Source organism: Vespa velutina, chromosome 7, assembly GCF_912470025.1.
Source record: "Vespa velutina chromosome 7, iVesVel2.1, whole genome shotgun sequence".
Taxonomy (NCBI): Eukaryota; Metazoa; Arthropoda; class Insecta; order Hymenoptera; family Vespidae; genus Vespa; species Vespa velutina.
In genome coordinates this window covers 3,141,172-3,161,171 of record NC_062194.1, presented here as the reverse complement: position 1 = coordinate 3,161,171, position 20,000 = coordinate 3,141,172, and the positions used below count along the sequence as shown (strand labels likewise).

At 35.3% G+C, this 20,000-nt stretch overlaps 1 protein-coding gene and 1 long non-coding RNA gene across 34 annotated transcripts in view; one reads left to right on the top strand and one right to left on the bottom strand.

The window, feature by feature from the left end:
* LOC124950677 (forkhead box protein P2-like) overlaps positions 1–20,000 on the bottom strand; it is a 285,654-nt gene that overhangs the window by 8,465 nt on the left and 257,189 nt on the right. For 18 of the 33 annotated variants that reach the window (XM_047497700.1, XM_047497703.1, XM_047497712.1 and 15 more), the window contains 12 exons: positions 16,131–16,568; positions 15,786–16,013; positions 15,656–15,715; positions 13,956–14,205; positions 12,898–12,999; positions 12,431–12,605; positions 10,364–10,580; positions 8,614–8,920; positions 8,067–8,135; positions 7,137–7,181; positions 5,991–6,067; positions 5,489–5,590 (listed from right to left, as the gene is read on the bottom strand). In XM_047497700.1, the coding sequence (XP_047353656.1) occupies positions 5,489–5,590; positions 5,991–6,067; positions 7,137–7,181; positions 8,067–8,135; positions 8,614–8,920; positions 10,364–10,580; positions 12,431–12,605; positions 12,898–12,999; positions 13,956–14,205; positions 15,656–15,715; positions 15,786–16,013; positions 16,131–16,568 (2,070 nt within the window). Of the gene's footprint in view, positions 1–1,779; positions 1,911–5,488; positions 5,591–5,990; positions 6,068–7,136; positions 7,182–8,066; positions 8,136–8,613; positions 8,921–10,363; positions 10,581–12,430; positions 12,606–12,897; positions 13,000–13,955; positions 14,206–15,655; positions 15,716–15,785; positions 16,014–16,130; positions 16,569–20,000 lie in introns of all 33 variants that reach the window. The other 15 variants (XR_007101413.1, XM_047497707.1, XM_047497709.1 and 12 more) reach the window with 11 other exon arrangements.
* LOC124950678 lies at positions 15,076–16,103 on the top strand. The gene is made up of 2 exons (XR_007101414.1): positions 15,076–15,410; positions 15,612–16,103. It is a non-coding gene; the product is annotated as an uncharacterized LOC124950678 (long non-coding RNA).

Below are 20,000 nucleotides of genomic sequence, written 5' to 3'. Positions count from 1 at the left end.
TCAAGAGTCTACCGAGTCGAACGCAAGACTGATCGAAATAATCTGTACGCAACACGTTGCATTTATTATACTAATGTATATATGTCACTCTACAAGGATTCAGCCTTGAGAGAGTGCTCGAGAAAGAAAGATCGCGATAAATAAAGAGAATAATAACAAGATAGACCCGTACTTTTTACGAGTTGTAATGTCATTCGAAATGAGCGTTTCGAACTCAGAAAACTCATTTGTTAGCAGAGAAATACAAAGACATATACAAACACAAGCGGCGTACAGTAGAGATTTTTACGGCGTACTAGGTTTATTATACACACGGCAAAATTTCTATGTGTATAAAAATGCGCACGTAAGATAGATAGATAGATAGATAGATAGATAGATAGGTAGATAAGTAAAGAGAGAAAGAAAGAGAGAGAAAGAGAGATAGAGAGAAAAATAGAGATAGACAGTTAAAGAAAGAGAAAGAGAGACAGTGAGATAGAAAAAGAGAATACACAGATGTGAAGATTATCAAGAGGAGATATATATACATATATACACGTGTATATATATATATATATATACATATATGTACGTATATATGTACGTAAATATAAAACATACTACGAGACGACTTTCAGTGTCGTTAAAGGCGATAAAAAGTACATCATACGTAAGTAAGAAAGAAAAAAAAAGAAAAAAAAAAGAAGAAAAAGAGAAAAAAAAAAAGAAAAAAAGAAAGAGAGAGAAAAAAGAGGCACAGAAGGAGCGTGCGTGTATGTGCGTATACATACATACGAGGCTGTACGTGCGCGCGCGCGTTGAAATACGCGCGCGTGCACGCGCCTGTCGTTGCATACCTCGAATATTGATAAACAGATATTAAGAACTATATAAACGTATAAGTATATATATATATATATATAGATAGATAGATAGATAGATAGATAGATAGATAGATAGATAGTATATGAATATAAAACACTATAAATACAATTATATGTAGATATATATATATATAATATATAAAATAGTAATATGTAAAAATTGTAAAAAATATATATAGGTATATGTATTGTAAAAAAGACGAATATATTGATATATATATAAGATGGTAAAAAAGTTGACGGTATATATATAAAATGGTTCTTAGTAATAGGGGGGAGTATGTAATAAGAGTAGATATAAAGCGTAGTAAGTGAGAGTACTATATATAAAAAATATATATATATAAATATATATAGAGAAATAGGCAGAAAGACAGATAGATAGATAGATAGATAGATAGATAGATAGATAGACAGATAGATAAATAGATAGATAGAAGGAAACAGTGAGAAGGAGAGAGAGAGAGAGAGAGAGAGAGAGAGAAAGAGAGTAACGTATGATGTAGAATATATGTACATGTACATGTAATTGGGAAAATGATGGTTGAAAATGTAATTTAATGGAAAGGAATATTTTTTGGATAGGAACGATCTGGAAAAGGAATGATTTTTATATTATTAATGAAAATACATAGGAAGAGAGAGTGAGACAGAGAGAGAGTGAGAGAGAGAGAGAGAGAGAGAGAGAGAGAGAGAGAGAGAGAGAGAGAGAGAAAGATAGAGAGAAAGTGAAAGGCAGAGAGTAAGAGAGAATAATTAGAAAAATATATATATATATACATATATACCTATGTATATACACACATATATATATATATACATATATATATATATATATTATATATAAAAAAGAGAATTAAAAAACGCGACGTTTATCGAATAATTGGCGAGGGGTGGGGCGGGGGTAACGTACCCGGTCGTGCTGCAAGCGCGTTGAGGACGTCTCTTGTAAAACTCCACTTCGTCCACCGTCCATACAGCGCCTTTCACGTTTTCGACTCGCATGAAACATTTGTGGAGAGACAGGTTGTGTCGCACTGCGTTCTATACAAAATAATACACAGACTAAATAAGCAACGCAAAAAACGAACGAAGCCAAACTCAATCACGAGTCCGATAGAGTCGATGCTTTCGAGGGGGGTGGTACACGTTGACGAATCTTCGCCGTCGATGACGGACGATGATCCAGACACGTCGACGACGATTTTCGTTCCAATAGACGGCGAATGGATGAACGCGTGTCGCGTTATGCTCAAATGCGTCGAATAATAAAAGGCAACGCGAAGAGAAAGAGAGAAGAAGAAAAAGAAAAGAAAAGAAAACAAAAAAAAAAAAAAAAAGAAAAAAAGAAACGAAAAAAGAAACCAAAAAAAAAAAAAAAGGGAATGAGAAACAAAAACAAAAAAACATTTACAACGGATCGTGCGTTGTAAATCGTCCTTTATTTACACGGGGTTGTCACACATTTTTGGGATACGTACGACGAGGTACATCGATTGTCCTTAAAAATTTGTTCCTCGTTATTCTCAAATTTGTACGTTTTCTCAAGAATTATTAATGAATCAAAAAGGAAGAGCAAAAGAAGAAGAAAAAAAAAAAGAAAAAACAGAGAAAAAACCGGGGAAAAAAGAGGAAGAAGAAGAAATAGAAAAAGAAAAAAAAAAATAAAGAAAAATAAAGATAATCGATGTCTTCCTCGTCGTAAGAATTTCTATGATATCTATAGACGTTGAAAGCAGCAACGAACGTAAAAAGCTTTTTACTCTTTGCTCGCTCTTTTATTGCGCACGTGAATAATAATAATAATAATAATAATAATAATAATAATAATAATAATAATAATAATGATGATGATGAATTCATTCAAGGAAAAACGCGAGAAAAATCGACATGGCGATCGATCGAGCTATCGCGTGCATTTTAAAGGATTGAACGAATGAAAATAGCTCGTAAAAGTCGATTTTTTTACTCGAGCTAAACATCTACAATTTCTAGCACTACCGAACGCTCGTTTATTCGTATGAGTTTGCGTATGTGTGTTTGGGTGTATATGTACGTATGTTTGTTTATGTATATAAATATATATTTATTATATATTTATATATATAAATTATATATAAATATATATGCAGCGGCATGCACGTTAGCCAGCGTGAAGCATTTTCTGAGACTAATAATAAATACTCTCTAAAGAGGGTGATTTGCGTGTGGTGACAACCCCGTTTTATAGAAGAATAAATAATAATAATTAATAATATTTATTATTGTTATAATTATAATAAATAACAATAACAATAATAATAGTAATAATAATAATAATAATAATAATAATAGTAATAATAATAATAATAATAATAGTAATAATAATAAGAATAATCAGTATAATAAGAATAATAATAAGAATAATAATAATAAGAATAATAATAATAATAAAAAGGAATAAGGAATCGTTCGTGTCCGTACGCGTTTTATTTTTCTATTTAAAATATTTCGAGCCAGGTGAAAGGAATTTATCGAAAATAAAAGTGATCGGATTAGATGTAGTGATTGTGTATGTGATACGTGAACGGTGCGACGATAAAAATGATAATGTTAACATGACAATGAGGTGTATAGGAATGTTATTAAAAAAAGAAAAGAAAAAAAAAACAAAAGAAAAGAAAGAAAAAAAAAAACGTGAAAAAGGAAACGAAAGAAAAATTAGGCTTCGCGAGATAATAGGTTGGAAAGAAGAGGGATTAAGATATAAAAACGAAAAAAAAAAAAAAAAAAAAAAAAAAGAACAAAAAAAAAACAAAAAAAAACGAAGAAAAAAAAAACAAAAAAAGAAAAAAAAGAGAACAAAAACAAAAAGAAAGAGAAATCATACACAACGAAAAATAGTATATGGTGATTATTAGTCGAAAAAGAGACACGGCATTCCTTTGATCGTCAATGCACAGCTAGTAATCTAAATCTAAAGGGATTCAAAGGTGAAAAGAAAATATAAGGATAGTCAACGACAACAATCATTCATGCCGCAGGGCCGAACAAAATTTGAAGGATATTTTCGTGATTCGCCTTTTTCAATCACGATGATCATTGCCAGCATTTATCTGTATGTATCTGCATCCGTCGATTGTACAGCTGCTACTGCTGTTGCTGCTTCTTCTTGTCTGAAAAACTGCTACACTGCTATATGCATATACTATTTTAGATCTTTCAATATATGTCGCGCTCTTTATTAATATTTTTTTTTTGTTTTTGTTCCTTCTTTTTCTTTTTTTTTGTTTTTTTTCCCCTATTTATTTTCTTCTTTCTTTTCTCTCCTTTCCTTTCCTTCTTCTTCTTCTTCTTTTTTTTCTTCTTTTTCCTTTTCTATTTTTTTTTCTTTTCTTTATATATATATATATATATATATATATATATATATATATATATATATATATATAATTTTTTTTTCAATTGTTATGGCTTTATTCGCCGTGTACACATAACCATGCGAGGCGAAAAGCGTCATGGCAAACGTCGATGGGTTAGTATCACGCTCACTCTTACACGCAGAAGCATACGTGCGCGCGCGCACACTCGATTCATCCAAAAACAGGTGGATATTTACGCGATTATTACGATTCCGAGGAATTTCAAGAATCGTAAGTTTTAAATGATTGAAATTTGAACGAATGGAAATAATTAAATAAAAAAAAAAAAGAAAAAATGCAGAATCGTAATGAGTCGTAGTATTCCACTTGTTATCGTTACCAGCGCGTCCGCTCGGCACGTCGCTTTTAACCTGTCGATTAAAATATGTGTGTGTATATATATATATATATATATATATATATATATATATATATATACATATATATATATATATATGTATACGTAAGAACATTTGTAAATATTATGAAAGCTCGTCCCTTTTTAAGATAAGAGTGCATTCAATTGAATTATTTGTTTCGATTATGTATAAAATGCATAATGATTGTTCGCTGCGCATCCAACGTCGAATCCTTTTCCTTGGGGAGAGAAATTCTATTATTTCTAATATCGCGTCTGTATATATATATATATATCTTATGATTAAATAGATATAAATATCATGAAATGAAAACTCTTTTTTGAATCGTCCTTTTAATATACATCAATATTATTAACTACTTCGAAGCTCGAGCTATTGCAATTAAAAAGAAAAAAAAAATATATATATATATATATATATATACATATATATATATGTATGTATATATATTTATATATTTTATCAAAAATGGTATCGTCAAATAAGCATTTTAAAGCGTAAAGATTTTATGCAAATTTTTGGATTTTGAACAAAATTCACCAGCTGTGCTGAATCTCTATAAAACGTTCCCTTGTAACAGAAGTTTTCAAATCATGTTATACATTCCCGAGATCGATCTCGCTTCTTTCATTCTTCCCTCGATTCGTTTCTTTTTATTCTGTCGTCTTTTCCCCTCCCTTCCCCCCCCCCTTTTCTTTTCCTTTTTTCTTATTTTCTTTTTATTTTCGTCTTTTCTGTTTTTCTTTTTTTTTTTTTTCCCTTCCCCTTTAGTCTCCGCGGTCCCTCACCCAGATCTTTCGATCATTTCCGTCGATTATACTATAAAAAATATAAGATATACCTTCCACGTTGCTGCATTTCGCCGGAAGTAGCAGAATGTGTTTTGGAACCAGTTATAAATTTCGTTGAGCGTCAGTTGTTTATCTGGCGATTCGATGATGGACTAAAGGAAAAGAGGAATCGTTCGTGATAAATATCATGTCATTATGGTCTCGATAATAAATTAATTAATTTAATTATTATATAATTGGAACTACCTTGGGTATACTCGCATATTCAGACGATTCTCAGCGTTAGAAATAAGGTTTTTAAATCGTCATTAAACGGGCGACACCGTCCCGATAGAAATTCGTGCTCGGAAATGACACTCGTTAATCATTCTGACATCTCTTACAGTAAAATTGCTAGTACACGTTAGATCGTGACGAGTTTAATACGATTTAACGAGAATAAAAATTCACGATAGAAAGGTGTTGGGGCGGAGGGGGGGGGGTGCGGGGGAGGGGTATATAAAGATCAATGAAGAAATAATTTTATGTACATTATTGATCGCGATAACTCACCTGTCGAATTAGGGATGCGTACGTGAACGGTGGTCTGACGTCGGCATTTTTGTAGAATTCCCTATTTCGTTGAATTTCTGAAAGTAGAATTAAGATTTAATACCAGGGTAATTCGATCGATCGATTATATGAAAGGGAAGAAAATTTTTGGCGTGTGTCACGTGGAGATGAGCAAATGCGTTTAATGTGTGCAAGAGACTAATGGATCTAAGATACTACGAATTTAAATCATGATTTTATCTCGGGGTTATTGTTCCACTTAAAAATATCGTCGGATAATCAATAGCTCGTTAATTATTCGAATTAATCTATCGAAGACGTGAAACAATATGTAAGAGTAATTATCGTTTATCACATGCCGAAATAAAATTTTCTCACGTTGAAAGTCAACGCGTATGAAGATGGATCACGTATTCGATTTATGAATAAAAACGATACTTTTTTTTTTTTTTTTTTTTTTTTTTTTTAATTTTTTGCAACTTTGACGAATAAAGCAAAAAAAAAAGAAAGCAGGTGTATATACCACATTGCAGCAAACCAATAACCAAGTAGTAGATTATATCGCGATAAGTAACATTTACGAATATGCGCAGGTATTGTTTTCTTTTCTTTTCTTTTTTTTCTTTATTTTTTTTTTCTCTTTCTTTCTTTCTTTCTTTCTTCTTAATTCTCTCGAAAACTAGTAGAGCCAGTAGACACAGTTTTATGCGAACAAAAAAAGTGGAACACAAAATATGATCTGCTAAGTTCTTTGTGTCGAGTATACGAATCGAAATGATATAATTTTTTTCTTTTTATTTTTTCTTTTTCTTTTTCAGTCGAATACGACGAAAGGACGCGTTCTGATTATATTCAAGGTCTACGAATTTTTCTCCGGATAAAAATATAATGTGTAATAATATCCTTTCAATTAGTTTTATAAATACATACGTTCGATGCCCGACACAAAGAACATTATTTACGAAAGGCATGCAAGATAAAGCGTAAATTCGTTCAATGAGAAAAGAGATCCTTTTCCATTTACTTTTTTTTTGTTTCGTGAAATAGAAAAGAAAAGAAAAGAAAAGAAAAAAAAAAAAAAAAAAAAAGAAGGAAAAAAAAAAAAAAAAAGCCATCGTGGGAGCGTGGAGAGAAGGTTGACAGTACCTTGTTGGACGTCAAGGCCAGCACGCTCCAGCATGTAGGGCAGCCCTACACGGTGGGGAGGGCAGGCAGCACAAAAAGTAAAAGGAAAGAATAAAATGTATCGATAAGAAAAAACTGGTTATCGAATATCGCTCGTATCGGGAAATGGAATAACAAGAACAATAACAAGAACAAGAACAAATGAAATGTTAAATTATTAATTAATAGTTTTGTCGTACTACTTATCTTCTTTTTCTCTTTTTTTTTTTGTTTGTTTGTTTGTTTGTTTTTTTCTGTTTTTTTTTCTTCTTTTTTTTTCCTTTTTTTTTTTTTTTTTTCTTTTTTTCTTTAGCCTCCCTTATACCTATACACTTGCCCTATATCGCCAACAAGGTTTCGCATATATTATAATATATATATATATATATATATATATATATATATATATACATATACATATATGTTTACATATATATGTTTATATATATATATATATTATATATAGAGAGATAGATAAATAGATAGACAAATAGATATATATATATATAGAAATGTATATTATATAACGCTGTGAATATTATTGCTACGATCAAAGAAACAGTTTGTGCGTGTGATAGAGCTCACAATAGGAGGAGGCACGAGACCAAGAGAGAATCGTAAAGAGCATCTGCTATGAGGATATTTTCTTTTTTTCTCTCTCCCTCTCTCTCTCTCTCTCTTTTTCTCTCGGGGTGAACGTAATATTTTTAACGAACCGTGACACGTCGTGATTTTCACAATAATTTTTTTATCTACGTATATCTCGCATTTGATTGATATTAGACATATAAACTTGTCGAAAAATCTGATATATGATTGATATAAATGTACGTATATATATATTGAAAATCATTGAACACCTCACAGTTCGTAAAATCATCCCGAGAGTTGAATTCCCTTAATCATTATTACCTTCGTTAATATCTATTCCAGATCTATCGATGGTTACTCTGCGCCTTACAGTGCCCTCCTCATATAGCCCTACGGATAGTATTTAAATCTCTAAATTTTTATAAGTCTTTCGTTTTACCTTTCTCATGATGAAATAGAAGAACAATAAAATTAGATTTCTTTTCTTTCTCTATTTCTTCCACTCTCTCTCTCTCTCTCTCTCTCTCTTTCAATTTATATAGATACAATATGATCGTTAAAAATAAAATGTTTAATATAACAGGTAGCGATAAATATATATATATATATATATATATATATATATATATATATATATCGCACCTTAAATTAGGTAAAACGGAAGTTTCTCCTTTCGAAATGAAAGACTTACATTCGTCGACAAATACGTATATTATTTCGTCGTAGAAAAATAAATTATCGAACGATATAAAATTATAAAAATTAGAACGATATGCAATTTTATATATATATATGTGTGTGTGTGTGTATTTATGTATTTATAATTATATATATATATATATAAAAAGAAAAAAGGAATGGATATTACCTCCAGCTAAGGATAAGGTCGACTTGTCACTGATTCGTCGTCGTATCGGTCCAGCCATACTCGGCATGCTCCCAGGAGTTCCGGGCATGTTCGGCAACGGTGGCATCCCCGACATGTTTGACATGTTCGGTATTGGTGGCATCGCCGTGCCGCCAGCGGACGGTGGTAATTGTCCACCCGCTGGTGATCTCACTGCCGAGACTAGAGCCGACATTGAAACCGGCGAAACCTGGGACACGCCAAAGTTCGGTGGTGGCTGGCTCATCAGTGCCGTCGACAGATTCAACTTTGGTAAACTCGAGCCCGTCTGAAAGCAATCATTGAATTCCTTGTTCAACGTTTCCCTATCTTTCTTTCTCAAGTTTTTTTATTTTCATATTGCTTCTTCAATTTTCTTTCTCAATTTTCTCTTTCTCTCTTCTCTCCATCCCATTTTTCTATCTTTTCATTTTTATTAATAATTATATTTGACATGGATAAATTGTAATTACGAATATATCTTACTTCTTCAAAATTTGTACCTTTCTTTATTTCAATTTATTATTCCCCAATTTCTCTCTCTCTCTCTCTCTCTCTCTCTCTTTCTCTCTCTGTTTCTTTCTTCCTTTTTTTCTTTTTCTTCTTCTTATTAAACTTTTCTATAGGTATTTTCTTTCCCCCTCCCCATCCCTCAGAAACACTCTTTCATTGTTGGACTCGAATATGTGAATTTTTCTTCTTCTTCTTTTTTCTTTTTTTTTTTTTCATTGCTTTTATTAGATACGCGAATAAATTGTAATTATGAATATAATTATATATGTAATATTTTATAATCCTTTGATCATCCTTACTATCTTTCCGATAGCTGACGTGACTTTGATAATCAACGAAGAGGTGGAAATTTTATCGTTAAATTGATTAAGACTCATTCCTCTTTCCTCTTTCTCTACTATCCATTTGATTTGAGAGAGTTATCGCGACGAGTTAATGCGACATCGACATTCTACAGTTACCGCGTACTTGTTAGAGATTTTAATTAAGACGTTAGAAAATCGACGCGTCCCCGTTGAATAATTAATAAAGACTTTATGTATAAATTAGCGTGGAGAGCAAGACGCAAACGAAGGTGGGCGACCGCGAACGATCTCTCGAAATTCGCGTTGTTGTCGCTGTAAGCATGCCATTGCGGTGGCCTTCGTTGAAGAAGGAGCGCTCGTAAAATTCACAAACGACGCCGAAACCGTCGTGAATATCCGACTTTACGAGCCACGTCTCGTATTCGTCCCGCGAGAAGAGTTTACGCGATAACGAGACCCCTCGTTACTATATAACGCCATTCCTTTTCAAAATATTTTTATATTAAGTACTGATCATTAGCATATCGATATTATTTATTAATATTTTTCTTTTATCTTTATCTTTATTTTATTTTACTTTATTCTTTTTTTTTGTTTGTTTTCATTTAAATGCATACGCAATATAGAAACCTCAAATGATTTATCTTTGTTCTTCCAATTTTTTTTTGCCTACAAGGAATTGATAATTTAAAATAATTAAAAAAAAAAAAAAATCCATAGCAATTTAAAATAATAAGGCATAAAAAATAAATCGATCATTGCCGTAACATTAATAACGATATTTTTTATTTGCACGTAATCACATATGTGGATATCTATATGTGGCGCAAATATATTTTCTATCTAAAAAAAAAAAAAAAAAATCAATATACAAAATTATATATGAATTATTATTAAAAGATCGATAAACTTACCGAAGACTCGGAAGATTTTGGTGGTTCGGGGGAAGCCATTTGTTTCGCCATATGCAAATGATGCATCATGGCATTGAGACGATCCCGTTCCTTCTGCAACTGTATCTCCAATTGCGAGACCACTTGCATCTGTACCCTCGCCTGTGCCGTCGATCTGTCGTCCAACGTGTGCTCCGTGTTTAAGTGCCTGTGATTATGATGTATCATCCTTAACAAACTTAGATCGGTTTACTTTATAACTTTCACGTTAAGTAATTCTTTCACGTTGCAACTTGCGTAGACGTTTAATAAAATAATATTTACTTTCAGCTTTCTTAAATGCGATATTTCATTTTAATAAAACAAAAGTAATATTTATTTTACTCCGAATTTATTGACTTTCAAATGAACGTTAAAAATAATTAATAAATTACTTTTGTATTTACACTTTTGCGACGAAATATATGTTATTAAGTAAAATGACAACGATGACAAATAATGCCATTGATTTTTTCTTCTTCTTTTTCCCTTTTGTGAAAGTTCCACCCGAGAAAATTAATAAGATTTTTAAACACTGACAGTATTTCTAAACGCTATGCGTTGTATCGTTTAGAAATACATTCGAATGAAATAACCGAGTAAACTTTAAAGTGAAGTGACAATAAAGTGAAGACGATCGATAAAAATCACCGTCGACGTTTTTCTTATCGCCGAAGTGAATTTCTCGACGATAACAATTTTTAAAGAGACAGACAGATATACAGACAGAGAGAGAGAGAGAGAGAGAGAGAGACAGAGAGAGAAAAAGAAAGATCAAAAGAAAAGGATAATTGCCAAATGAGATTTACTATTTCAGAATTTTTTTTCGACGAACGAACGATAGAAACATGGTTGTTGTATCGACAAAAAAAGAAGCGAGGGTGAGAAATAGAAAGAGAAAGAGGAAGAAGAAGAAGAATAAGAAGAATTCGACAGAGGAACAAAGAAAACGCGTGGGAGTCGCGTTGTACGTTAAAAAGGAAGAAAAAAGGTAGAAAGAAAAGGTTGGGTAGTGGTAGTTGGTTTTGAAGTGAGTCCAAGACGAGGGAGAGAGAGAGAGAGAGAGAGAGAGAGAGAGAGAGAGAGAGAGAGAGAGAGAGAGAGAGGAGGAGGAGGAGGTAGCAATGCGGGGGTTGGGGGGGGGGGGTTGGGAGAAGGAGGAAGAAGGAAGGGGGGAAGGGCCGCAAAGGGATTAGACCGAGGGGCATAACGATGCGGTCGAATGTCCTGAATATTAATGAGACAAAGGTAATTAGCGTTTTTCTTTTTTTTCCTTCTCTCTCTCTCTCTCTCTCTCTCTCTCTTACTCTCGTTCGTTCCTTCTCCTCTTTCTTCTTCTTCTTCATCCTTTTTTAAGTAACGGCTTGTTTGAGGGAGTCTCGACTCGCGCCGACGAGCCGCTACGTGATTACTAAGATTCTCGAGAGTGACTTCGAGCTTCCAACGATGAAGCTGCGGCTTGTCAATGAGAAAGATACGCTGACTTCAGCGACTCTCTCTCTCTCTCTCTCTCTCTCTTTCTCTTTCTCTCTCTCTCTCTCTCTCTCTCTCTCTCTCTCTCTCTCTCTCTCTCTCTTTGTCTATCTCTCTTTTCATCGAGCACTCCTCACTTACCAAACTTATGACGAAGCTTTCAAATGTTAAGCTTCACATAAGTCCAGAGAATATTTTAATGTTCTGTCTCGTAACTAAGTTCTTTCTTTTTTTTCTTATTTACATATAAAATATTATTGATATTTAATAATTTTTTTTTTTTTTTTTTTCATAGTATTACAGTCTTAAGGAGAATAGAAAAATATTTAATCAATTGAAAGCTATTGGTATTGTCAATGAAATAGTTAAATCTTAATCGATTTTAAAGTCGATTTAAAGTACACGTCTTTTATTTTTTTTTTCTTCTTTATTTTTCATAAAAATCAATTAATACAAGGAATGGATTATTAATCGTATGCTTGTGTACTTCAAATGTTATAAACGTCGACGAAATTATTGAACGATCGAAATTTATTCGAGCTATTTTCGATAACGAAGAAATAACGTAATACTCACTTAAGGAATGCTTGATAGTCTTCGCAAATAACTTCACAGCCCGGCCATTTGCAAACCCCGTGACCGTAAAGGGGATGAGCCTTGTCGTTGCATGAAACGTCGAGTGGTTTTTCGTCCAACGGCGTCGTACCGTTCATTTCCGATCGCCGACCCGAAACTATCGAATTCAGAAGTCCTGGGATAGTCCAGGAGAGAAAATAGTACAATAACGTAAAATAATGATAAGCATGAAAAAAGAAGAAGAAGAGGAAGATGAAGAAGAAAAAAAAAAACGAAGAAAAAAGAATGCATATGGCTTTGTCAAAGCAATCGTCGAATGTCGGACAAAAATGTTTTACTTAATTAACGTAAGAAAAAAGGAATAAGAAAGACTTGTAACGAGAAAGGATATGGATTAGAAAATAAAAGGGAAGATAAAGAAAAATAAAAGAAGAAAGAAAAGAAATAAAAGATAATAATTTTTCTACCGTTCAATCCACCAGATTTCGGGACGCTGGAGTTTTGATGAGATTCCGAACCATCCGACGTTTCGGACTTCCATGTTGGTAAACCTTCTCCGGGTTGGAGACCTACGGTTTACAAAGTACACATAGTAATTCCTGACTTTGAGATATTAACTTAGCACGTATTTTTCATCATTCTTCTTCCTTTTATTTTTTTTTTTTTTTTTTTTTTTTTTTTTTTTTTCTATATGTTCTTAATACGAAAACATTTAATAATGATAACGTGAGAATATATTTGAATATTAAGATTTGATAATGAAAAATAAATTTGAAAAGAAAGAAATAGTGAAAGAAGAACACACATATATATATATATATTGTACATAATTATAGATGAATAGACAAAGAAAGAAAAAGAATCGATTTGAATGTAGGAAATGGAGGGTAAGTTTGTTTCACACGTGAATTTCCGAATGGAAAGTAGCGTGCGATCTCTGACTGCTGCTTATCGAGCCAGTCTTCTACCTTTACCTTTCTCTTTCCCCTCTCTTTTTCTCTTTCTATACTTTATACAGTCGCGTAAGAAAGAATAACATAGTCAAACGAGATCGACCGCAACCGAAACACTTGTACGTGGAAAAGTTTAGCCCGGAGTAAAAAGAATGGGAAAGGGGAATGAGAGGCGAAAGAGGGACCGAAGGGTAGGTATGAAAGAGAAAGAGAAAGGGTGAGAGAGAGAGAGAAAAAGAGAGAGGGAGGGAGGGAGGGAGGATACCTATAGCATCCCTACGAAGGGTGCTTTTCTGGGATAGCATCGAACGTAAAGGAGAGTTTTTGATGTTGCAGGTGGTGACGATGGGCTTGTTCTCGTCTTCAAATCAAAAGGGAAACATCCTTAACACGTTACTTTCTTGATCGATAAATAGATTATGTATATATATATATATTTTTTTTTTTTAGTATTTTTCTTTTAATTTCTTTCCTTTTCTATTTAAAATAAATTCTTAAAATAATTGAGACGAAATAAGGTTCGTCTAATTTCAACGATCAAACATGATATTTATTTACATTGATATTCCTACCTGAGGAAGGATTGTGACCTTGAAGACCAAGACCCTGCTGCAATAGATATTGTCTCTGCGTTATCTGAAACTGTTGTACCAATTGTTGTTGTTGAAGTGCCAACTGTTGAAGCGGACCGGACGCCTTCTTCTTATCGGCGGTCTGTAGTAGATGTGTCTGTTGGATCAAATTCAATTGCAATTGTTCCTGCAATTGTTGCATAGCCTGTTCCAATTGTTTCCTACCGAGTTCGGCGAGCTGATGTTGCTGCTAAAAGGAAAGTAGAAAGGGGAGATGATGGATAAATATGTGTATATGTATCGTAAAAAAAACGAATATACGTTCCCGATGAATTTCGTCTCTACCTTCGAGCAAGTATTAGTTAGTTAGTTAGAACTCTCGAGGATGTATAAGAAGAAGGTTTCAAGGAGCAAAAAAAAAAACGGGTAGCGTGCGGGGAAGGGGTCTTGCATCGTCCGCCATGGCTGATGAATAAATCACGATGTCTCAGATAATTCGCTAGGGAGGCAAGAAGAAGCAAAAGAAGAAGAAGAAGAAGAAGAAGAAGAAGACAGAGGGCAGTTGATGGGTACCTCGAAGACAAACAACGAGACACAACGGCTGATGGCGATGCTTAATTGCTTACCTCGCCCTTGGAACACCTCCCTTCTCTCCTCTCTATCTCCCCTTACTACTACTCCCTACCTTAGTCAACTTCATTCCCGATCTTCCCTACGCCTCGAGGATATTTTAAAACAAACTTCGCGGCAGACGCCCTTTATCGTATTACTATAAATAAGGAGCCACGCGATTAATGGACGTGGACATATTATTTCTATGCCAATGGGGACAGCTTACCATTTCCATAAGTACGAGTAAAAACATTTCATGTAATTCCTCTCGAGACATATACGACAAAAGATTTCTTTTTACTTTTTTTCTCTCTATCTCTCTCTCTCTCTCTCTCTCTCTCTGTCATCATTCTCGTATATAGATATATTTTCGTACATAAGTTCTTCTCTGGTATTGAATTAATGGAGAAAAAGAAAAAGAAAAGAGAAGCAAAAAAAAAAAAAGAAAGAAAAGAAAAAAGAAAAAAAATAGAAAAAAAAAGAAAAGAAAAAATGTGATATCGCGTTGTTGGCCGACTCGTGAGTGATATGATAACGTTAGGATGCCGTTATAGGTGGGCTCCTGAGAACGGTTTATACTATGCGTATTGTTATCGCAACGATATGGAAGGGACTGGTTGTTTGCACAGACCGAGTATCAACCCTCTCTCCGTGAAGCGAGCCAACTTCCCCGACGAAGCCGTTCTTCGATCGCATCCAAATTCAGTGAAGGCTTCTAGATCAACGCGCAACCGGTGAAACGCGTTAACTTCCGTCGAGATAGCTTCGTCGAGAATTTCGTCGGCGAATAAATTTGATCGGATTCTAATAAAGCTGAACTTCGCAGGATACGAGTAAACGTTGGTAAGTAAGCCGAGAGAAATAATGCATTATTCCGGAACCGCTTGAATATTGTTTACAACGTTTCGAGAGACAAAAGAAAAATGTACTCTAGATAATTGGATTTTCTAATTAAAAATATAAACGATCGTTGGAAGTAGAGAAAATTGCTTTTGCCAGAGAAAATGTTCGATAACTAATGGCGACTGTTTGTTCTTTCTAAAGGGGACGTACTTTCTCTAGGTATAATATCAACGATAAATCCTTACGCTTTTTAACGAGAAATAGCCAAAGCGTTCTTGATTGGGCGCATGATCGGACGTGGAATCCTGCGAATAAAAAGGATTAATAATATATATTTTTCAATGATATTCTCGAACGTAAACGTTCGATATATACCTGATGATGTTGTTGCTGTTGCTGCTGGAGATAAAGGGGATGTTGCTGCAGGAAGGACTGCAGTTGGCCAGGACTGAGGATGTGTTGTTGCAACAATTGTTGCATTTGGTGGAGGCCGCTCGCCGGGCTGAGCATCATCTGAGAAGGATTCTGTGACGGTGGAGCACCTGGAGGCCCTCCGGGCGGTGGGCCCTGCGAAGGATTCGGCGGTGATCCCCGTTGAGGGGCCTGTTTACGATAAATACATACAATGATAGATAAATCAAGTACAATTGCGTCGGATTAAAAAATTAAAAATAAAATGAGAATTAAAACCTATATATATATATATATACATATATGTACCTGTGGACTCTGATGAGGGCTGGGCTGAAGACCAGGTGCACCCGAGCTCGGTTGTTGCGATTGTTGCGCGATGATGGGCTGCTTTTGCTGGGTCATGGGTGCTGCTGTCACTGTGCGTCCAGCAGGACTGAGCTTCCCATTGCTTTGGTACTCGATGGTAAGTTCCTGCTGCTGTTGCTGCTGCTGCTGTTGGTGTTGCTGTTGTTGTTGTTGTTGTTGTTGTTGTTGTAACTGTTGTTGAGATTGTGATTGCTGTTGTTGCTGTTGTTCGACAATGCTACCACCTGTGGCTTCGGAAACGCCACTCCTTCCTATTCCGTCTCGGCTAGCACGTATCGAGTGACGTTCTCTTTCGGCACGGCTCTCGCGATCCCGCGACGACGATACGTTTTCGCGCGACTGTTGTTGCTGCTTCAGCGCTGCAAATAGCGAAGTAGCCTGCAATACGAAAATGGAGATCGGGAGCTCGATCAAAGTCGGTTACGAGCTTCTTCACGAAGGGAAGGTACGAAAAGGGAAATGAAAATAATAAAGATCTATTGGCTTTCGCGAATTCAAAATAATCGTGCGACATAAATATATCTCATCATTTTATCAAGTAACAATATTTTATTATTTGTATTAAGACAAATTGATAGATAAAAGGACAATGATTATCGTCGGGATTCTTAAAGGATAATTATAAAACGTATGTTATACTTCAAGCTTGGAATATTCATGATATAAATGTCATTTAATACACTTTACTTTGATTTCCATACGTATTTTGGACAATATTGATCTTATCTAATGGCCTTCGTGGTAAAGTGCTTTTGGTACAGCGGTAAATAGACTATCGACCGAATCAACGTTAACTTGAGTATTTCCTTCGTAATCGATAACTAAACTAAAGCTTTCCCTACTCCCCCTTCCCACCCCTCTGAAATCTAGGGGAACAATTCTTTTTCCTTTTTACGATATAAATAAAAGAAGACGAGAAAAACATTGAACGGATCTGCTGATTATACGTAGAGAAATTTCAAAGAGGCTTTCGCCCACGAAACTATTGTCTCCTCTTTAACTTCGTAGAAGATGAAATAGTGAGGGATGGGATGGTTGGCATAGGGGGTGTGGGTTAGAGTGGGGATGAGAAAAAGAAAGAAAGAGAAAAACAGTAAAAAAGAGAGGGGGGGGAACCACATGACTCTCACGCAAATCCAAGCACGCTACGTCGAGTCCTATGCTAATCTTATTTGTGTACGATTACGTATGTTTATAACATGCAAAGAAATTCCCCGGTCGTGCGTTATCAGTGTTTAGTCAGGAGCGTCAGCGCGTAGCGCTTCTGCACTCCCAAGTCTGCCGAAGTTGAGAAAAAAGAAAATGCTGGACCGAGGAGCTGGTACCAAAGGAAAACAAAAGAAAAGGGCGCTCGGTGTTCTCGATTCTTCGTATAAGTGTATCGGTGTGTCTATATGCGTGTGTGTTAGAGCGTGCAAACGTTCTCTTCAAGTACCAAATGCAAAACGTACAGCTTCGAAGATAATTCCGTAGATAAATTCGAATGGGAAAGTGGACGGAAAACGAAGTAGTTCTCATCTCGAGTGATTTTACTCTTGGCACAGTGCTTTTTGAGGAACATCATCCGAGAAAAGCCGTTGAAACGAAACCACCACAATTGCCCAGCACCACTACTATCAACCATCATCAGTTACTACCATAGGAAAAGATAGGGCGAATGTGCAAATATGAATTCGCTTATAGCCACGCGTCTATGCCAGCAACAACGTATTCGCACTGGACTTCTCTCATTCAAGTTTGTATTTCTACCGAGATGCTTCCGCGTTTTCGCGGAACTTTCGATAAGAGAGAGAGAGAGAGAGAGAGAGAGAGAGAGAAAAAGAGAGAAAGAGAGAAATACAGACAGAGTATTGCGAGTGAGCTTTACCTCGAGCTTTCTGACTTTATTCGCGTTATCAAAACAACCCTAATATTTCTCTTACAAGGAAAATCTAGAACGTGGCTGGCCGTGAAAGTAGATTAAGGAGAATGATCTTTAACATGCCGTGAAAGAAGAACAAGTTCGAATATAAATATCAAAATTGAAATCATATCGTATGTGAAATCTTGTTTCGCGTTTGATTAAATCAAATAAAATCCTCTTATTCTTCTTCTTCTTCTTTTAGAACGATTAAAGCACTGATCGTATTCTTTGTCATCCCTTATCATACTTTCCTCTCTTTTTCTTTTTAACAGCATCGTCACGAGAAATATAATAATAAGAAGTCGGCCGCATTCGTCTATTTCTTCTTTCAGCGTTAAAATCACAAGACTTTGAGGAGTGCGTTTACACAAGGAAATGAATGAGAAGCAACGATCGGCACGAGTTTTTAATCCACTTTAGGTTCTGCCTAAGTTACTACTGTTACCGCTACTGCTACTGCTACTGCTACTGTTACTACTGCTACTGCCGTTGGTAGCTAACCCTCCTCGGCATATCACGATCCTTTAATTCGCTAATTAATACGAACGATGTCGAGACCCCCTCCTAACCCTACCCAACCACCTCATTTTTAACCAACTTTATATTCAACATCTCTGTTTCTTAACGAAACGAAGATTGTTAAATGTCTAAAACGAAGCTTCGAAGGGTTGAACGGGTCGTCCAAGAACGATGACTATGAAGAAGAAGATGGTTTAAGGAGTGTGGTAGTGGTGGGGGGTTTGATATAAAATGAGGGATGGCTAGGTGGAATGGTAGAAAGGGGAGGGAAGGGGTGGTCGGGCAGTAAGTAGGTAGGTTGTCGATGTGTGTACACGACAAAGGCAAAGGAAAAGAAGAATATATATATATATATATATATATATATATATATATATATATGTATGTATGTATGTATGTATGTATGTATATAAGGGTACGGAAGAATGAAAGTATAAGGGCCGACGTTGAAGGGCCATCGACTGCAGATAAGAAGGACTCCTAAGACTCTTTTAAGAAAAGGTTAAATAAAGGTCGGGGTGGTGCGTTTGTTGTTGGCTGTTCAGATTCCTTCTTTCGATGGAATGAGGTAATAGTGGAGGGGATGGGGGGCAGCTGTCCCTCTTGCACACCATTCCCCTCGATCCTCCCTTTCACCTCACCACTGTTTCCTTCTCTCGTCATCGTCTCGACGACATCGAACCACTGCGCTTTCCTTACTACTTTTCCCTGGTATCGGCACTTATTTGAATCTCGAAGAAGGCTTCTTCTTCTTCTTCTTCTACTTCCTCCTTAGGCTCTGTTATCGGGGTGCGGGAGTATGGGAGGAGTGGGAGCGGGCAGTGGGGAGGGAACGGAGGGTACGAACTCGTCTTCATATCTTTTATATATTAGAATTTTCGCAAAGCTACCGAAGAGCGAACCAAGCTCTGTTTACTGTTTGGATTTATTTCTGTCTCTACTCTTTTCACTTTCGTCTTCTTCTTCTTCTTCTTCTTGATACTACTTTTTGATATTTCTATAGATGAACGAGGATCCGTTCGTAAGTGTATATGAATTTCTTCTTTACGTGTTCGTATTTATCTGTCTCTTTATCTCTCTCTCTCTCTCTCTCTCTCTCCCTCTCTCTCTTTCTATCTATCTATCTATCTATCTATCTATCCATTTCTCTCTCTCTCTCTCTCTCTCTCTCTTTTTATCTCTATCTGTCTCTCTAGGGGTAACTTTTTCTTTCTCGACAGAGGAAAGCAATTGTTTCTTCGTTATTATCGGATGAATAATAATCCTCGAAGGAAGACTCCAGGGATCGAGAGTAAGTTAATGCTTGCCTCAATATTTTCCAAGGGCCAGAGTATATGCGAAAGAGAATGTATGCTTGTCGTTTGATGTAATCCACAATGCTTGTTTGT